General features: G+C 37.1%; 1 protein-coding gene across 1 annotated transcript in view; it reads left to right on the top strand.

Annotated features, from left to right (window-relative positions):
• DCP2 (decapping mRNA 2) overlaps nt 1-19033 on the top strand; it is a 48059-nt gene that overhangs the window by 23855 nt on the left and 5171 nt on the right. The window contains exons 3-10 of the mRNA XM_043589029.1: nt 96-223; nt 632-730; nt 10603-10755; nt 10886-10998; nt 11098-11205; nt 13778-13913; nt 16985-17095; nt 18496-18547. Of these exons, the coding sequence (XP_043444964.1) occupies nt 96-223; nt 632-730; nt 10603-10755; nt 10886-10998; nt 11098-11205; nt 13778-13913; nt 16985-17095; nt 18496-18547 (900 nt within the window). The remainder of the gene's footprint in view (nt 1-95; nt 224-631; nt 731-10602; nt 10756-10885; nt 10999-11097; nt 11206-13777; nt 13914-16984; nt 17096-18495; nt 18548-19033) is intronic.

A 19033-nucleotide genomic window follows, 5' to 3' on the forward strand; every position in this document is an offset into this window, starting at 1 on the left:
ATAAAATTCATAGTTGATTTAAATAGGTTTCTTTTTATATATAAGTACTCAAGCTATATTTAGAGAGAAAGTAGCTTCCTTAACACTATGTATACTCTTCAGTCACTGTCCATTTTTGCTGCCTCAAGGTGAAGATGTGGAAAAAATTTTGGATGAATGGAAGGAATATAAAATGGGAGTACCAACATATGGTGCAATTATTCTTGATGAGACACTTGAAAATGTGAGTGTAATAAAAGATTTTTAGTGCAATCATCACCTGTTTTCATCATAAATAAAATGTATGTGCTATTTATATAATGTTCTGAACTGAGGTTTGAAAATAGACTTTTAGTGCTGAAAGGCCAAAGTTTGTATATTTTTTCTGCATTCGGAGTCCTAATATTTTATACTTGTAGTATGACTTATTGCAAAGAAATGTCACTTTATTGAAGAAATACTTTAAAATGGGCAGAATGCCCATCTTCATACTGGTATAGTGAGACTTTTGGAAGATATTAAAACCAAGTACTGTATAAAAATATTGGTGATAACAGTTACTTGAAGGAAGGTTACTTCAAACACCTTTGACCTAGAAAGGAGTGTGGGAAAGGAAGGCAAGTTTTATTCTTACCTCTGCTCATTTTTATAGGTACTACTGGTTCAGGGGTACCTAGCAAAATCAGGCTGGGGATTTCCAAAAGGAAAAGTAAATAAAGAAGAAGCTCCTCATGATTGTGCTGCTAGAGAGGTGAGTTACTGCAGTTTGAAACACGGTAGCATTCGGTGATTATGCTTTGAGTAAAGTACTTTTTAGTCATGGAAATTTACTGTTTGGACCATCTAATCCTCTTTCTAGAACTTGACTGCAAGAAGTAACTTATCTTTTGTAAGGTGACTGTTGATTCTTTTGTCCACATGTATCGTTTATTCTTATTTGTTTCCGTTTTCTTTTATTCTCCATTTTTAATTCTGTTATCTCTAACTCCTTCTCTACCTTGTTTTAAAATTGGATTTGCAGTTGGTAAAACACTTTGGCATTTACAACCCCTGTTTTATGTTTATTGTCTTGGCTTCCAGACAAGTGCACAATTTGTGCTTCCTTAAGAAATTTACATTTGTTGCTCAAACCCACTCTACCTTCCCACTGCCTGTAAGATGAAGTTTAATTCTTTAAACTATTGAAATTCCATCCCTTATTCCTGACACAAAATTTAGCCATTCCTAAATTTACCTTTATTCTCAGTCAAAAGAATTTATTCTGTTACTTGAATTTAACTGATTTGTTTCAGCCTCTAAACTTTGCTTATATTATCTCCTTACTCGGAAAGTTGTCTTTTCCTAACTATTCAAATCCTATCTAGACCGAGCTCAAATTATGACTTTTCTTATTTGTAAAGTGAGGTTTAGCATGAATAACTTCTTTTTTTCTTTTTTTAAATGTTTATTCATTTTTTGAAAGGGGGAGAGAGAGAGTACAAGCAGAGGAGGGGCAGAGAGAGAGGAGACAAAATTCAAAGCAGGCTCCAAGCTCTGAGCTGTCAGCACAAAGCCTGATGGAAGACTCGAACTCATGAACCATGAGATCATGACCTGAACGGTTGGACGCTTAACCTGACTGAGCCACCCAGACGCCCCCCTCCTTTTTTGTTTTAATTGAGGTGTAGTTTATACACAGTGTTAGTTTCAGGTATAGACTAGAGTGGTTCAGAAAATCTGTATACATCAATGCTATGCTTACCACAAGTGTAGCTATCATTTGTCAGCATACAACGGTATTACAATACCATTGGCTGTGTTCCCAATACTGAATCTTTTATCCCTGTGTTTTATTTATTTCATAACTGGAAGCCTGTACTTCCACTCCCTTCATCATTTTGTTCCTCCCCTAAACCACCTCCCCTGTGGCAGCCATCAGTTTGTTTTCTGTACTTGTGGATCTTTTTCTGCTTTTTGTTTTTGTTTAAAAAAATTTTTTTTTAATGTGTATTTATTTTTGAGAGAGACAGAGACAGAATGTGAGTGGGTTAGAGGCAGAGAGAGAGGGAGACACAGAATCTGAAGCAGGCTCCAGGCTCTGAGCTGTTAGCACAGAGCCTGATGCGGGCCCGAACCCACAAGCTGTGAGATCATGACCCAAGCTGAAGTCGGACGCTCAACCAACTGAGCCACCCAGGCGCCCCTGTTTTTGTTTTTTTAGATTCCAAATATAAGTGAAATAATATAGTAATGTCTTTCTCTGACTTATTTCACCTAACATCATACCCTCTAGACTATCCACGTTGTTGCAGATGGCAAGATCTCGTTCTTTTTTTTATGGCCGAGTAGTATTCGTGTGTGTGCGTGCGCGCGCACGTACGTATATGTACGTACGTGTGTACGTACCCCACATCTTCTTTATCCATTCATCTATCCATGGGCACTTGGGTTGCTTCCATGTCTTGGTTATTGTAAATAATGCTGCAATAAACATAGGGGTGCTTATGCCCTATATTAGGGTATATGTAAAAACACTGCTTCAAATTAGTGTTTTTGTATTCTTTGTGTAAATACTAGTGGAATTATTGGATCATATGGTATTTCTATTTTTAATTTTTGAGGAACCTCTATGCTCTTTGCACAGTGGCTACACCAGTTTGCATCTCCACCAGCAGCGCACGAGGGTTTCTTTTTCTCCACATCCTCACCAGTACTTGTTATTTCTTATCTTTTTGATTGTGGCCATTCTGTAGAGTGAATAATTTCTAAAGTTCATTCATTTTTTCTTTTTCATTTTAGAGAGCACATGGGAACGGGGGAGAGGGGCAGAGGGAGGGAGAGAATCTTAAGCAGGCTCAGTGTGGAGCCCAATGTGGGACTCGATCCCACATCTCTGGGATCATGATGTGAGCCAAAATCAAGAGTCAGACACTCAACCAACTGAGCAAACCAGGCATCCCTAAGGTTCTTTCTTAATTAAAATTCTGTTTATTTTAAAGTTTAACCAGTGAGCTCTATCCTATAGTAGTCTCTGAACTTTAATAACAGTTGTTGTCTAGACATTTGCTTGGCATTAATTATGTAGTACCTGTTATACGTTGTGGACTGTATTCTTGTTTATGAATTCCTTATCATTTATCACATTACATCTTCTTGAAATTTGAGAAGTTGAGCTATAAAGAAGCACAATATAATGGAGAGAGAACTGCTCTAGGAGTTGAAGATTTGTTCCAGTACGTTTCTAGTAAATGCTAGTCAATATCCTAGAGACTTTGGGTGAGCCACTTAATCTTTGTAAGATACACGTACTATTAAGAGTTATTTAAGGGCTTCATAACTAGAAGTAAATATCTTTAAAATCTAAGGTGGTAGTGATTAACTTTGAGATATTTTTGAGACGGCAGTATGGATTTTATGGCATATTTCATTTGGATCTGTTGCCTTACTTTGTCTTGACTCAGTATTTTCCTGTAGCAACGTTCACCTGGTTTAAGTTTGGATGTAATTATTGGTGAGTGATAGTACTTAAAATTCTTACAAACCACTAACATATTTATTTAACATAGAAAAACCATTAGTGGTTATTTACTTTGGAGTAGGATTTTAAAAATGATTGAAAATTCTACCTTTCTAATTCAGTATGGAACGCTTTCTAAGTAAGTATTTGCAATAGCTTATAGACCAATAATACAAGTAAATGAAGGTTTACCCACACCCCTTAATATTGAAAGGTAACAGGTGAGAAATTGACACATCCTCTAAGACCTTTCCCTTTCTGTGGATAGTAGGAGACTAAATGGAGCGGTTGTAAAGTCTTCCCTTTTATGTCTTCAAATTTTGTGGTCCTCATGCTCATAAGGAAGACAAAATAGAAAGCTTAGCATCCTACTTAGAGGAATTGATCGCTAATCCTGTACGTAGAGTTAGACTGGTCCTACAGCAGTATGATAATTGTCTGGGTCCAGAAAAGAGACTACATTAACTGGAAAACAGGCTAAATTTGGTGAGATCAGCTGTCTCTCTAATTGGATCTTTTTGAGGAAACTTAGAGAACATCAAATATTTAAATTTGCAAAGCTGAAGTAGTACCCCAGACCCAAGGGATCATCTACATCTACCATTAGAACCTTCCTTCTGACAAATTTTATACACTATATTGTAAGAGGCTGGGTGATGCAGAAATATAGGATATGGGGGTGGGCAGAGGCAATTAACCTGTGAACTGAGGCACTCAGTTTTCACTTCAGTTTATCTTGTTTGTTTTCTACTCTGAAATACTAAGATAAAAGACTGTCCTATTCATGTGGTGCTAATTTCAGTAATAATTCTAGATCACCATAATTTGTAAGAAAGAAAAAGTTTATTAGGGCATGGGGAATGAGAGAATGGAGTGTAAATGATAGGATGCTACAGAGAATCTTGTGGGGAGGGATACAGCCATTATGGAAGAGGATCAGCTCCATTTTATAGGAGAAGAACTGAAACAGATCAGTTTAGTAACATGCCCAAGGTCTCACAGTGAGCAGCAGAACAGGGATGCAGAACCTTGGTTGGGCTCTGCAGTCCATGTTTCTGACTACTACAATATAGGCAGTCAAGGAATATTTGTAAATGGGTATTTCTAAACACACACAGAGATGGAAACAGAAGGAATTTGTGATTTTTAAGTACTGTGTATCTATTTTCTAATAACGTTTACCTTTCTCAGGTGAATATGTATACTTTTTTTTTTTTCTGTTTTAGAGCTTTTGCCTTGCTCTGAGGAAAGCATAGGTATTCTTAGAAACCACAGACCCTTAATTTCAAGGAAAGACTTTTTCCTTTTGATAGTGAGAATTAATCCTTTTAAACTTTCAGATCTAAGTAACATCCTCTTTTAGCTGATAAAGGAACATGTCAGAAAAAAACTTGTCTTTAATTTTTCTACATTTTTGGATTAGAATTTGATTTTTATTTTTGGTTTTTAAATGGTTGCCTTTGTTATAAAGAGAGAAAAATTTGGGGGTTAAGGTTGAGCATTCCTATATTAGTCCAGTCAGGCTGCCATAACAAAATACCACAGATGGAGTAGCTTAAACTCAACAGAAATTTAAGTTTTAGAGGCTGAGAAGGCCAAGATCAAGGTTCCTGGTGAGGGTTCTCATGCTGGCTTGCAGGTGGCTGCTTTCTTGTTTTGTGCTCATGTGGTCTTTTTCCTGGGTGCCTGTGTGAGTGCCGAGAGCTCGCCCTTTGTTGTTGTCATCTTATAAGAACACCCTCAACCTTAATGTCCTTATTAGGCCCCCAACCTTATGTCCTCATTTTACCTTTATCACCTCCTCACAGGCCCTATTTCTAAATACAGTCAGTCGCATTAAGGGTTGGGCCTTCAACTTAGGAATTTTGGTAGGACAAAGTTCAGTGCAAAGCAGCTGCCATTTTCGAGTTTGAAAGTGTTCAACTAGCAGTCCTAGACTTGTAGTGTATGTTTCTGCCACTTGGTGGTGCTGCAGTATAACAGAAGCAGTGCTGTGTGGCCCTGGTGGGGGGAGTATCACCAATGTCTTAGTTTAAAACCAGATTGTTATTTTTTGTAGGAGTTCATGTTAATATTACAGTTTTCCTTTTAATTTTCACTTGTATTAACCTGTCAGGAAGTGTTCTATCTGAAATTTTTTAGCTGCCATTAGACTTAGGCTAATGCTGTAAACTTTTTTTTTTCTTTTAATTTTTTTTTCTTTTAAGTTACGTGTTTCTGTCATGAGTGTTTAAGCTTGTTTTAAGTTGCTAAATAACATTTTAATTTGGTTTATTATAGTTAAGTTAATGTTGTTATTTCATTATATGTGTCTGTCCAGAGGTGTTTTGTTAAAGCAGAATCTGATCCATCTTATAAGAACTGTTTATGTGATCTGAGCTGAAAGAAACACTGAAAGCAGGTTTCTCAGGGACAAGGTATGAATAATTAATAGAAAGCTTAGTGCCATCTTTTTTGTTTGTTTGTTTGTTTGTTTATTTATTTACTTACTTACTTATATAATCTCTACAGCCAACATGAGGTTTGAACTCATGACCCTGAAATCAAGAGTCGGGGGTTCCTCTGACTGAGCCAGCCAGGTGCCCCAACCTTCGTGCCATCTTGATTAGAAATTTCCTGTCTTTAACCTTTTGGTTCACCTTTGTTAATTGGGTTCTGTTACCTTTTTTTTTTTTTAATTTTTTTAATTTATTTTTTTTGAGAGAGAGAGAGGGACAGACAGACAGGGTGTGAGCGGGGCCTGGCAGAGAGAGAGACACAGAATCTGAAGCAGGTTCTAGGCTCTGGGCTGTCAGCACAGAGCCTGACATGGAGCTCGAATCCAAGAACCGTGAGATCATGACCCCGAGCCGAAGTTGGATGCTTAACCCGCTGAGCCACCCAGGCGCCCCAAGTTCTGATTACTTTTATTCAGTGAAGTAGATTTAGGACAAGGATGGGAAAATGTTTTCTAGAGATTGTTGAAAGGATGTGTTAGGATAACTTCAGTATATTTTCATTGTTAATTGTGGTGAAATACCAGTTGTTGAATAAGCAAGTGATTCCTGTGTTTTCAGGATTTCATTTTGTTGCTTACTATTTAGCAAAACAGTATATTTTATTGTAATGAAGCTGACTTTAATATGCATTTACATAACTTAATCTTGTTAGAATTTGTACAGAGGAACAATTGGTTCGTTTATTCTACTTCTTCCTATAGGTTTATAAAAGATATTAGATAATAGGGAGAGGATTTCATTGTGCTGGTGCTCTTTGGGCAGCACATTTTTTAATCTTACTTAGGGATTTTTATCTGATATCATTTGAGAAGTTAATGCTATTCTCTGTGCCAGGAAAATTAACTATGTACTATAATACAGGAATGGATTTGATCCATAGAAGATGTGGTATCAAAATTTTTGTCTTTGATGTCTGTGTATGTGAGTGAGCTATTAAAAGCTTTTCCTGGTAAATATGATGAGAATGGATGCCTAACTTTATTTTTTATTTTTTATTTTTTATTTATTTTTTTTTTTAAATTTTTTTTTTTCCAACGTTTATTTATCTTTGGGACAGAGAGAGACAGAGCATGAACGGGGGAGGGGCAGAGAGAGAGGGAGACACAGAATCGGAAACAGGCTCCAGGCTCTGAGCCATCAGCCCAGAGCCTGACGCGGGGCTCGAACTCATGGGCCGCGAGATCGTGACCTGGCTGAAGTCGGACGCTTAACCGACTGCGCCACCCAGGCGCCCCCTTTATTTTTTATTTTGAGAGAGAGTGTGTGTGTGTGAGTGGGGAGGGGCAGAGAGAGGTAGAGAGAGAATATCTATCCCACCTGGGGCTCCAACTCCTGAACCATGAGATCATGACTTGAGTTGAAATCAAGAGTTTGGTGTTTATTTGACTGAGCCACCCAGGCGCCCCTGGATACCTAACTTTAGAGGCAAATCAATCTTCATCACTTCTAGAATTGGGAGTTTATATCTGTTACTTTATTATATTTGTTCTAAGTTTGGTTGTACAGGGTTTGAAGCTATGTTTAGCGCTGATGGCTCTTTTCATTTTACCTCATATTGTACCACTTCCTCCCATATGATTCTTCAGCTATAGTCTTTCCCAGCTCTAAGCGGAATGCCATTTTCCTATCTGGCAAACTCCTATTCATCTTTCAAGTCCAGCTCAAGTGAATCCAGCGGACTAGAGTGCTGTCCATGACACCTTCTTGAGATAACCACCCTATTTCACAACTCACACCGTACCTTAACCCATGACTGAGTTATGTATTCCTACAGTATCCACCTACCTCTTGGCATGTATATTGTATTACAATTATTTTCTTTTTTAGGCTGAGTTCCTTAAAGAGCAGTGCTTGCTTTATTAATTTCTGAAGTCCGTGTGTAGGATGGTACCTGTTACTTATTAATATGCACACAGTACATATTTGAATGCACTAAATGCATTACTATTGAGATAATTACAAGTAGTATAGAGCAAAATAAAGAACAGTAACACAAAGAATATATTTGCCTATTAATATTTTGCCATATTTGATTTATTACATTTGATACATATGTGTGTATGGTTTTTATTATTATTGCTGAATAACTTGGGAATAAAATGCAGACATAATGCCCCTTAATCCCTAAATACTTATGCATGTAAATTTTTTTTTAAGATAAGTGTACTCTTTTTTGGCGATGGGGGGAGAGAGAGCATGTGTGCATGTGTACGCAAACCAGTGAGGGGCAGAGAGAGAGGGAGAGACAATCCCAAGTGACAGCCTGATGGCAAGGCTTGATCTCACAAACCATGAGATCATGACCTGAGTTGAGATCAAGACGCTTAATCAACTGAGCCACCCAGGTGCCCCTCTTTCTTTCTTTTTTTTTTTTTTCTTAAAAAATTTTTATGTTTTTAAAATTTTTTAGTATTTTTTGAGAGAGAGAGAGAGAGAACACAAGTAGGGGAGGAGCAGAGAGACAGAATCTGAAGCAGGCTCCAGGTTCTGGGCTGTCAGCACAAAGCCCAACACGGGGCTCAAACTCACGAACCATTAGATCATGAACCTGAGCTGAAGTAGGGCGCTTAACTAACTGAGCCACCCAGGTGCCACTCTTTCTTTTTTTTAAATACCAAGTATATACATGCACACCCAGTCTGACATTTCCAGAAGTAGGAAATACAAGTAATGTTTCTCCTTTTTCTGTATACCACAGAACATTTTTCAAGTGAGTATATTCACCTTGCTTTTAAGATAAGGAACAAAAGGTTTAGCATACTTAGGAATTTATAGAAGTGAGGTGTCATGGAGGAGCCTAAGTTGGGAGTCATGGACCATACATGCCTGAGAGAAGGAGAGATGTGCCTTTTTTGAGGAATGTAGAAAGATGTACATCGAACTGACAAGAGAAGGCAGAACGATGAAAGAAATAAGTAGGAATAGCTCCTCTACACCTGGATCTTGCAAGAGATTCAGCCCTGGCCATGTGTTTTAATATCTTCTGCCCCACTGGTTGGTTAGGAGTTGCTGAAACCAGAGGGAAGGACTTACTACAGTGTAAAAGATCCTCAGTGGACTTTAGACACTGAGAATCCAAAGCCTTTTTGATTGGGGGGTGAAGTGGAGAAGGACTTCATCAGAGTAACAAATGTTATTTGAAGAAGAACTTTAAGGCTAGAAGAGATGAGTAGTTTTTTTATTTTACACAGAAGCCCAATTTGGTAATCAGAGTAAGTATGGTTTCTTTGGTTGAAGGAAGAGGTAAAGGTTGATGTAACACCAATTCCTGAGATGTATGTTCTCCCATTTCCTCCTCCTCCAGCCCCTGAGGGAAGGCAGTTTTAGAACCATGCGTCTGTCTTTTCACTAGTTTTCAGTTCTTTTGCGTTTGCCCCCCACTCACACACAAATGAGGTTGTAGCTCTACTTTTGAAATCTGTCCGTAAAAAAAAAAAAGTTAGTATTAATCACAATTCAGTTTTCATGTTTGAAAAATAGTTTTATTTGTATAAGAGTTTTTAGTCTGTAACTTGGTGTATGTAGATTCATATGTGCTGTTAATAAAATCATATGTGGTCCCAGCTTAAGAGTTCTGGACCCAATTACAATGAGTGTGTGTGGTGGTGGAGGTGGGGGTGGCTGTTGTTCTGACACCAACAAGCAATTGACAGACACTGGCTGCGTGTCCTATAATTCAGCTCAATTCTGAGTTTGTCTACCTGGATAGAATCAAATCCCACAGGTTAAGGGACTCCTACAAGACTGCCCTTCACTTCAGATGACAGTGATAAGTCCAGGTTTCTGGACTGTCATCTGAATTTCTGTATTTCTGACCTAGATTGGAGGTTCCAGCGGCCCCCCTCCTTGGGTTCAGTTAATTTGCTAGAATGGCTCTTAGAACTGAGAAAAACTGGTTTATTTAAAAGGATATATAACTCAAGAACAGCCAGATGGAAGAGATGTAGAGGGCAAAGTATGGAAAAAGGGTGCTCTCTCCTACTGTACCACTCTTCCCAAATCTCCATGTTCATTAACCCAGAAGTCACCGCCCAGTTCCCCACCCCTCGGCCTTTTGGGTTTGTATAGAGGTGTCTTTGTGTAGGCAGTCTTGATTAAATCACTGGCTGTTGGCTTTTTGAGCTCAATCTCTAGCCTTTCTCTCCTTCCTGGTGATGGGAGGAGGGTGGGGGTTGAGGGTGGGACTGAAAGTTCCAGTCCTCTGAGCTTGGTTGGTTCTCCTGGCAGTCAGCCCCCATCTTTAGGTAGGGGCCAGAAGTTACCTCATTAACATAACAGAAGACATCCTTGTGGCTTTCATGCTTAGGAAATTCTGAGGGTTTTAGGAGGTTTGTACCAGAAAGGTGATGAAAACCAAATAATATATTTTTCTTATTGTAAACCGCAGTATCACACATCTTCCTTCATTGAATAGGTGAAGAACTTAGGCTCAGATATATTAAAGGGGTTTATCCATAGTTGAACAGTTCAATAGAGGCAGAACTAGAACCCTAGAGCATTCTGACTTCTTGCCTAGTGTTTTCATGCCTTTACTTGCCTGGATATTTCTGAGTTTTTGCCTTTGAAGTAAATTTTAACAAACTGGAGGTCTAACAGCAGCAATTGAAAATCATCCAAATTTATTTCCAGGTCTTTGAAGAAACTGGTTTTGATATCAAAGATTATATTTGTAAGGATGATTACATTGAACTTCGAATCAATGACCAGCTTGCTCGTTTGTACATCATTCCAGGAATTCCAAAAGACACAAAATTTAACCCAAAAACCAGAAGAGAAATTCGGGTATGTAACTGAAAGAATTTTCAAGTTGCTAGACAGTATTACAGTATTCAAGTTGCAATTCAATGAAGTAGGAAATTGCTTTTAGAAACTCCTTGATGATAATTCAATGAATTCTTTTCTTCTGTCTCAGAACATTGAGTGGTTCTCCATTGAGAAATTGCCCTGTCATAGAAATGATATGACTCCAAAATCCAAACTTGGTTTGGCACCTAACAAATTCTTTATGGCCATTCCCTTTATCAGGTATGTCCTTGTTTATCAAAATACTAAAGTAATCTTCGTATTTCTGATAGTTTCTTTACGTAGCCCAGTTTTAAAAGTGAATTCTTAATGTTTCCATAGGCCATTAAGGGACTGGCTTTCCCGGAGATTTGGAGATTCCTCAGACAGTGACAATGGATTTTCCTCTGTTGGTAGCACACCAGCTAAACCCACTGTGGAAAAATTGAGGTAAAGAAATACATTCATAGGATTCCTACCTCCTGATAGTTGTTTTTTTCTTAATTTTTATTTATTTTTTGAGAGGGAGAGAGAGAGAAACCGAGCACGAGTGGGGGAGGGGTAGAGAGAGAGAGAGGAAGACACAGAATCTGAAACAGGCTCCAGGCTCCAAGCTGTCAGCACAGAGCCTGACATGGGGCTCAAACTCACGGACTACAAGATCATGACTTGAGCCAAAGTCAGACATTTAACCAACTGAGCCACCAAGGTGCCCCTACCTTCTGATAGTGTTTAACACTAACGTATTACTTCCAAAGTTTCCAGAGGTGTTGAATTCTTTTCTGTAGGTACTATTTTGTTACTAGTCTCATAGATAATAGAAATTTTTTTATAAAGGGTTTTTAATGAGGTGAAAAAGGTTAATTGGAGTTGGAAAGGAGCTTCAGGCTCATTTTAAAATAGTATACACAAGAGGGTACCACCTTTTTAGATGGATAGAACATGAGGAAAAAAAAATCTGTGTGTTTATAGTTACTTCTCTATTCTTATAGAAGTTGAATCTGAAGGTGGTTGAATGGAAGATATGTTGAGGTTTGTTTTTGTGTAGGGAGATGAGTGCAGATGAGTAATTTGTTCAGAAAGATAGAACTGTGAAGACGTGGGGTGGCTTCTCTTCTTTCCAACATAGACTGTTGTACTGCAAAAAGTGACTGTTATGTGGACAGGAACCACAAAGAACATTTTCTTGGTTGGAACTTAATTGTATCCAAATCAAAATTACAGAGTAGGCTGAGTAAGGAATTTTGTTAAATAAGCATGTATGTTTGTAATAAGCTTGCTAGAACTTTGTTAGGTTCAGAGAGAGTTGCATTTTACATTTTCTTTAATTTAATTTAATGTTCTGTTTTCATCCCAGGGCTTCAAAAATTAAACAGGAGTAACCACATTTATAGTCAATATTTTTAAATACATAGGGAATATTCCATTTTAGCTGGGTTTTATGAGGACAGGAGTTTGGACTAAATGCCCTGAGAATCATTTCTGCCTTTCAGAACCTATGGTTATAATCACCACATTATATACTACTAAAGTAAAACACTGTAGAAAAAGTAGACAGGAGTGTAGGCAAAATTAAAAAGAGACAAACATGCAACTAAAAAGTTATGAAATAGTGACACTGTTTGGAAAAAAAATTGTATGCTTATTCATGTTTGGGTCCACCATAATGTGTGATAGGCCTCCCCTATCTTCTAGTCCTAGGCTTTGTGGTCCTGGAAGGTGGAATAAGGACATAATAAAGCAGCTTTAACCAAATTTCAAGTTTCTTAGGCGGGGATAGTGTGTTTTTAGCATATAGACTAATGTCTTTGGTGATGTGTTAGAGGAAATACCTGAATTTTGTCTCAAGAAAGTAGGGATGCTGCAATTTTATTATAATTAAAAAAAATTTTTTTAATGTTTGTTTATTTTATTTTTTTTTTAATTTTTTTTTTCAATGTTTATTTATTTTTGGGACAGAGAGAGACAGAGCATGAACGGGGGAAGGGCAGAGAGAGAGGGAGACACAGAATCGGAAACAGGCTCCAGGCTCTGAGCCATCAGCCCAGAGCCCGACGCGGGGCTCGAACTCACGGACCGCAAGATCGTGACCTGGCTGAAGTCGGACGCTTAACCGACTGCGCCACCCAGGCGCCCCAATGTTTGTTTATTTTTGAGAGAGAGAGAGAGACAGAGACAGAGACAGAGACAGAGTGTGAGCCAGGGAGGGGCAGAGAGAGAGGGAGACATAGAATTTTAGGCACGCTCCAGGCTCTGAGCTGTCAGCACAAAGTCCCAACGCAGGACTCGAACCCACAAACTGTGAGATTATGATCTGAGCCGAAGTCAGACACTTAACCGACTGAGCCACCCAGGCGCGCCTATTATAATTTTTTAATGGGAAAGGAAAAGAACTCTCAAGTATTCAGAAGCAATCACTATAATGCAGTTCTTTGGATCAGTGACTCTGGACTGTATTATACATGTAAATGGTACTGTAGAATATTGGTTTTTTTGTTTTTTATTACGGACCAGTGCATGAGTACAACCTTTTACAATCAAATTCTTTCATACAAGAATTTGAGACCAGACCTTTATTTAATTTGCTCATCTATTGTCTTCAGCTCCTTAATTTTTTTTGCCCTAGAATATAGCTTAAATTTTCAGTTCCTCTTCTACTTCAAATACTATACTTTAAACATCCTGGTGAGAATGTGAGTTATCTGTCCTATTAAGAAGGAATATCCACTTACATTTGTTAGTTTCAACTAAATTTGGAATTATTTTCTTGAGATTTTTAAAGGTATGATCAGTTATAGGGGGAGGTAATGTGGTTAATTTAGAAAAGTTTGGGATTAAAAATAATACTTAGTTCATTCAAAAAGTAGTGAACACCAGGCCTTCACTGACTGTGTCCTTATGTAAGGTACATCCCAGTGCAGGGAGATGATAAATAAGAAGGTAAAGTTTGTAATCTGGTGTTAGAAGAACTTTTAAGTGAAAATTTTCTGATCTGAATTTTATTTTTTAAATCTTGGTATAGTCGAACCAAATTCCGCCACAGTCAGCAGTTATTTCCTGAAGGTTCTCCTGGTGACCAGTGGGTGAAACACAGGCAACCACTGCAGCAAAAGCCATATAATAATCATTCTGAAATGTCTGACCTTTTAAAAGCAAAGGTGAGTGATAATACATTTAAAGATTTTTCTAACGTTAGATTTGATTTTGAAATGTTTCTGAATCGAAGAACTGCAGATTAACAGTTAAAGAGCTCTGAATTGTTGATCAACGATTGCTGCATTCCTGACTTGTGATTTGAAGCACGGCTGAGTCTTCTTAACCTTTACAGTTTTGCTGTAAATCCAGTGTAGTAAGTAATCAGAATTAACATCTGACTTTGGTATATATGCAACCAGTGAAAGGTTTATTGTTGTATTGAATTTAGTGCATGATTATACCACACCTTATTTATCCATTCTACTCTTAATAGACATTTTGGATGTTACCTGTTTCAGGCTTTTATAGACAATACTACTATGAATATTTCTGTACATATCTTTGGATGAGCATACACCGTTCTTTTGTGTATAGGTAACAAACAATTTTTGGATCCCTGGATATACCTGTGTTCTTCAGTATATGCTGCAAACAATATTCTCAAGTAATTTTATATCCCCAACAAAATATATGAGAGCTTGAGTTGTTCCACATTCTTACTAATTCTTGGTATTATCTGCCTTTATCATTTGAGCTACTCTTGTTTATTTTCATTCTTTTAAAAAATATTCTGGGTTCATCAAAATTACAAACTTTTTGCATTGAAAAGTACAATTAAAAGTGGTTATAGTGTTAAACTTTATGTATATAGTATCACACTAAAAAAGCAGATACCCGAAAGAGCAGGATAAAATTGAATTAAAAGTGTGTGGTAATACGAGTTTCTGAAAGCCTATTTCCTTACCATCCTTTTTTTTTTTTTTTTTTTTTTTTTTAGTTTTTATTTTTATTGGGAGTATAGTTGACAATGTTACACTAGTTTCAGGTGTACAACATAGTGATTTAACATCTCTACATGTTAGCTGTGCTTACCACAAGTATAGCTACCATTTGTCACCATACAGCCACCATACAGCTCCATTACAATGTGATTGGTTATATTCCCTGTGCTTTGCCTTTTATTCTTGTGACTTACTCCATAACTGGAAGCCTGTATCTTCCACTCCCCTTCACCCATTTTGCCCAGCCCCCTACCTCTCTTCCCTCTGGCAACCATCAGTTTGTTCTCTGTTCCTTATCATTAAGTTAGCTTACTGTTTTCAAGCTATTTTAGGAACTGCTTAATTTTTTCTGTAGGTATTAGATAGGATATAAATAAATGTATTTTGGTATATTTTAAAATATAAAATATTTTATTCACACTGTTTTAGTCAGTTCTCTTAACTGTCCTTTCAAAACCTCTAAGGGCAAATTAATGTTTAAAAACTATTTTGGGGGGCACCTGAGTGGCTCATTCTGTTAAGCATCCAACTTCAGCTCATGATCTCAAGGTTCGTGGGCTCGAGCCCTGCGTTGGGCTCTGTGCTGACAGCTAGCTTTGGGTTTCGTGTCTCCATCTCTCTCTGCCCTTCTCTTGCTCATGTGTGCTCTTTCTCAAAAATAAACATTTAAAAAATTTTAAAAACTTTTTTAAGTTAAACTTAGATATTTTTTTGGTAAGAAAATTAACTCATGTTAAAGCACTACAATTGCAAGATGTCATCTACTGAATGTTTAGGTCTTTAGGTCTAAATTTAGGGATAATGGCCTAAACGTTAAGAATACCAGTCTTGGGGCACCTGGGTGGCTCAGTCGCGTCTGGCTCTTATTTTCGGCTTAGGTCATGATTTCATGGTTTGTGGGTTAGAGCCCCGTGTCAGGCTCCATGTGGAAGTGCGAAGCCTGCTTGAGATTCTCTCTTTCCCTCTCTCTGCCCCATGGGTGTGTGTGTTCTCTTTCTAAATAAATAAATGAATGAATTTTTAAAAGTTCTCTCTTTCTTTCCCTCTCTCTTCTTCTGCTTCTGCCTTACTTCCATGGACTCTCTCTCTCTAAAAAAGAAAAAAAATACCCTGCTCCCATTTTTTTTTTTTAACTCAGGCATTGTAAACAAAATCTGTAGATAGAAATGGGATAAGGCAAGATTGCTAGGGACCTTGTATTTGCCATTTCATACCTTTAGAGGAATCTTGGCTTTGTGAAGCACTGTCTTCTATAAGAAAATATTGATATGGTATGGTTCCCCAGTGTTTTAGGAAAATTTTGGGGGAGGACTTTGATAAATTCCTAATCAACCAGCTAAAAAAAAATCTTTATTTTGAGCTTTTTTATTTTTTTTTGTAGCGCAGGGCTCAATCTCACAATTGTGAGATCATGACCTGAGCTGAAATCAGGAGTCTGATGCTTAACCAACTGAGCTACCCAGGCACGCCACCAATCTTTATTTTGTATAAAAGAGATTATTAATTTAAAAATGCTTTTTTGTTTATTAATAATTTAAAGCAGATTTTAGGTAATAGTTGATCACATCTGCTACATATTTCTTGTCCTGAGAACTGTGGCCAGTGTACCTTAGCATTCCCCTCACAGAGAGGTGTTTTTTGTTTTTTGTTTTTTTTTAAGGCAAAGATTGTCAGATTGGATTTAAATGTTTATTTCTGAGAGCGAGCCTGTGCGGGGGAGGGGCAGAGAGAGAGAGGGACAGAGGATCTAAAGCAGGCTCTGTGCCGACAGCAGTGATCCCGATGCAGAACTCAAACTCGTGAACTGTGAGATCATGACCTGAGCTGAAGTCTGACACTCAACCAAGCCACCCAGGCATTCCTAGAGAGGCTTCTTTGACCGTTGCTTAAGCTTTTCAAACTTGTTCCTCTCCCCGCTCCCATTCTTTTTTTAACTCATGCATTGTAAACAAAATCTGTAGATAGAAATGGGATATGGCAAGAGTGTTAGGGACCTTGTATTTGCCATTTCATACCTTTAGAGGAATCTTGGCTTTGTGAAGCACTGTCTTCTATAAGAAAATATTGATATGGTATGGTTCCCCAGTGTTTTAGGAAAATTTTGGGGGAGGACTTTGCTAAACTCTTAATCAACCAGCTAATTATATATATATATATATATTTTTTTCCCACATATTCTTGGCGTTATATTCTTTTGTCTTATTGCATTATACTGTAGATTTATATTTTATTTCTTCTTATTGGAAAAACAGAATCAAAGTATCAGGGGAAATGGCAGAAAACAGTATCAGGACTCACCTAATCAAAAGAAAAGAACAAACGGGGTCCACAGCCAGCCAGCCAAGCAGCAGAATCCCTTGATGGTAAGACTTATAGTTCTAATGCTAAGAAGGCAGTTCACCCTTTTTAGGAGGGGAGCAAGGGCATTGTCAAGGCACGTTGAATTAATATATTGACAGATTTTTGTGGGGTGAAATTGTGCATTATTTGCTCACTTAAAATATCTGGCTACTCTCAGTTACAGGTTTCTAACATGCAGTTGCACGTCTAATTTTTTATGTAGGTATTTAAATATTATTAGTACTATGAAAACAATGCATAGTCAACCCTGCTTTCTAGAAAGAGCAAGTCCTCATCTATTTTTCTGTATGTATTTTTCTAAATAGAGTCTGTATTTTAATAAAGTTAATAGTTAAGAAGAATATCACTGTTTTTTTTTTTTAAGTTGATAGAATTTAGAAAATTAAAATGTAGCTGGTGCCATAGCCTTTAGGCTAGGGCTAAAGACAAATAACTGACCATTTTGCTCCAGAAAGTAATTCATAATTAATGGGTCTCCTTGCTTATCCTTTCTGCAAGTCCTGGTATTTGTCTGTTCAATTTTCTTATAGTTTCATCTACTTTTCTTTTTTTTAATAAGTGGGTGAAAATAGTAGTTTTAAGGTTTTAGCAAAAAGTTTTTTACCTGAGTTCCTAGGTGCTGTTTACCTAACTTGTGTTTTGATTTCACAGGCAAAGACATGTTAAAGATCAGTTTACTTTTAGACTACTTGCCTCTTACTCTTATACTTTTTTCCTGTCTGATTGACACAGATGAAAAGAGAGCCATTTGTATATTGTTGAGTGTGCTGACAACACTTAAAAATAACCAGTTGGTATAACCTTCTAGAGAGTAGTCTGATTGTATGGCAAGGCAGAAGAGGTTCTTAAAGTGTTTCCCACTTCTCTTTTTAATAATAAAACTCTTTATTCCCATTTCTCTTTTTAATAATAAAAACTTGGAAATAGTCTATCCAAGAATATAATAATAAATGTAAATCCTAGAACTCTGTAGTTGTTAAAGATAATGGTGTGGATTTCTATTTATTCAAAAAAGAATACATTCAGAGTATATTACATTTTAAAAGTAGGTTATAGAGTAGTCTTGTGTACTGAATAATTCCACTTAATTCGTAGTAATTATACATGGATTCACAGTGTCTTCATAGAGAAAAAGCTAGAAAAATACACTGAAATGTTAAGAGTAATTCTCAGGGTTCAGAAAATTAATGAATAATTTTCTTTTTCCTGGTGTTTTTAAATTTTACATGTTATCAACTAAAAAAAGTTTTAGGCTTAAAATAAAAATACAAGTACGAGACTAGGGATGGTGATTATATTCCTGGTTTAATTTTCTTCCTGATAAATTTGATAATACGCCTCCTCATTTATATTAAGTGAAATGACTACGGAGGGTATGTTGTGTTTGTGTTTTTCTTAATAGAAATGTGAAAAAAAACTTCATCCACGAAAACTTCAGGATAATTTCGAAACAGGCAAGTCATTTTCTTTTTAAAATCTCTGGTGGGATTTGGTTTGGTTTTGACCTAACCTTGATTTTAGTCAAGAGTGTAATGGACTATGATAGATGAATAGGAAGAATTGCACATGATCTGTAGAGAGTTCAGGTATGTGGTCACGTTCTCTAAATAGGAAACTGACTAAACTGAACTTATTTAAATGATCAAGATGAAACGATTTTCCCTTTCAGTGTGCTATTTTTGTGTGTGAATGTCAAACTGTGCTATCCATGAATATTGTAAGTAAATACTAGTTAGAGCGGGGTAGAACCTAGTATTGTAGAAGTGAGGAGACTTCATTCTCATATATGTTAAGAGGAGCACTTATTTCGGAAGGAGATTATTTCCCACTTTTAGGAGGTAATGAGCAACTTTAAGGTGGTACCTATGGATAGCATTTATTAAAGTAACATTTGCAACGTCTCGATTCTCAGTTGTAAAGAGTAGGTGTGTGATCTGATT

The sequence above is a fragment of the Prionailurus bengalensis genome, chromosome A1 (genome assembly GCF_016509475.1).
Source record: "Prionailurus bengalensis isolate Pbe53 chromosome A1, Fcat_Pben_1.1_paternal_pri, whole genome shotgun sequence".
Classification (NCBI taxonomy): domain Eukaryota; kingdom Metazoa; phylum Chordata; class Mammalia; order Carnivora; family Felidae; genus Prionailurus; species Prionailurus bengalensis.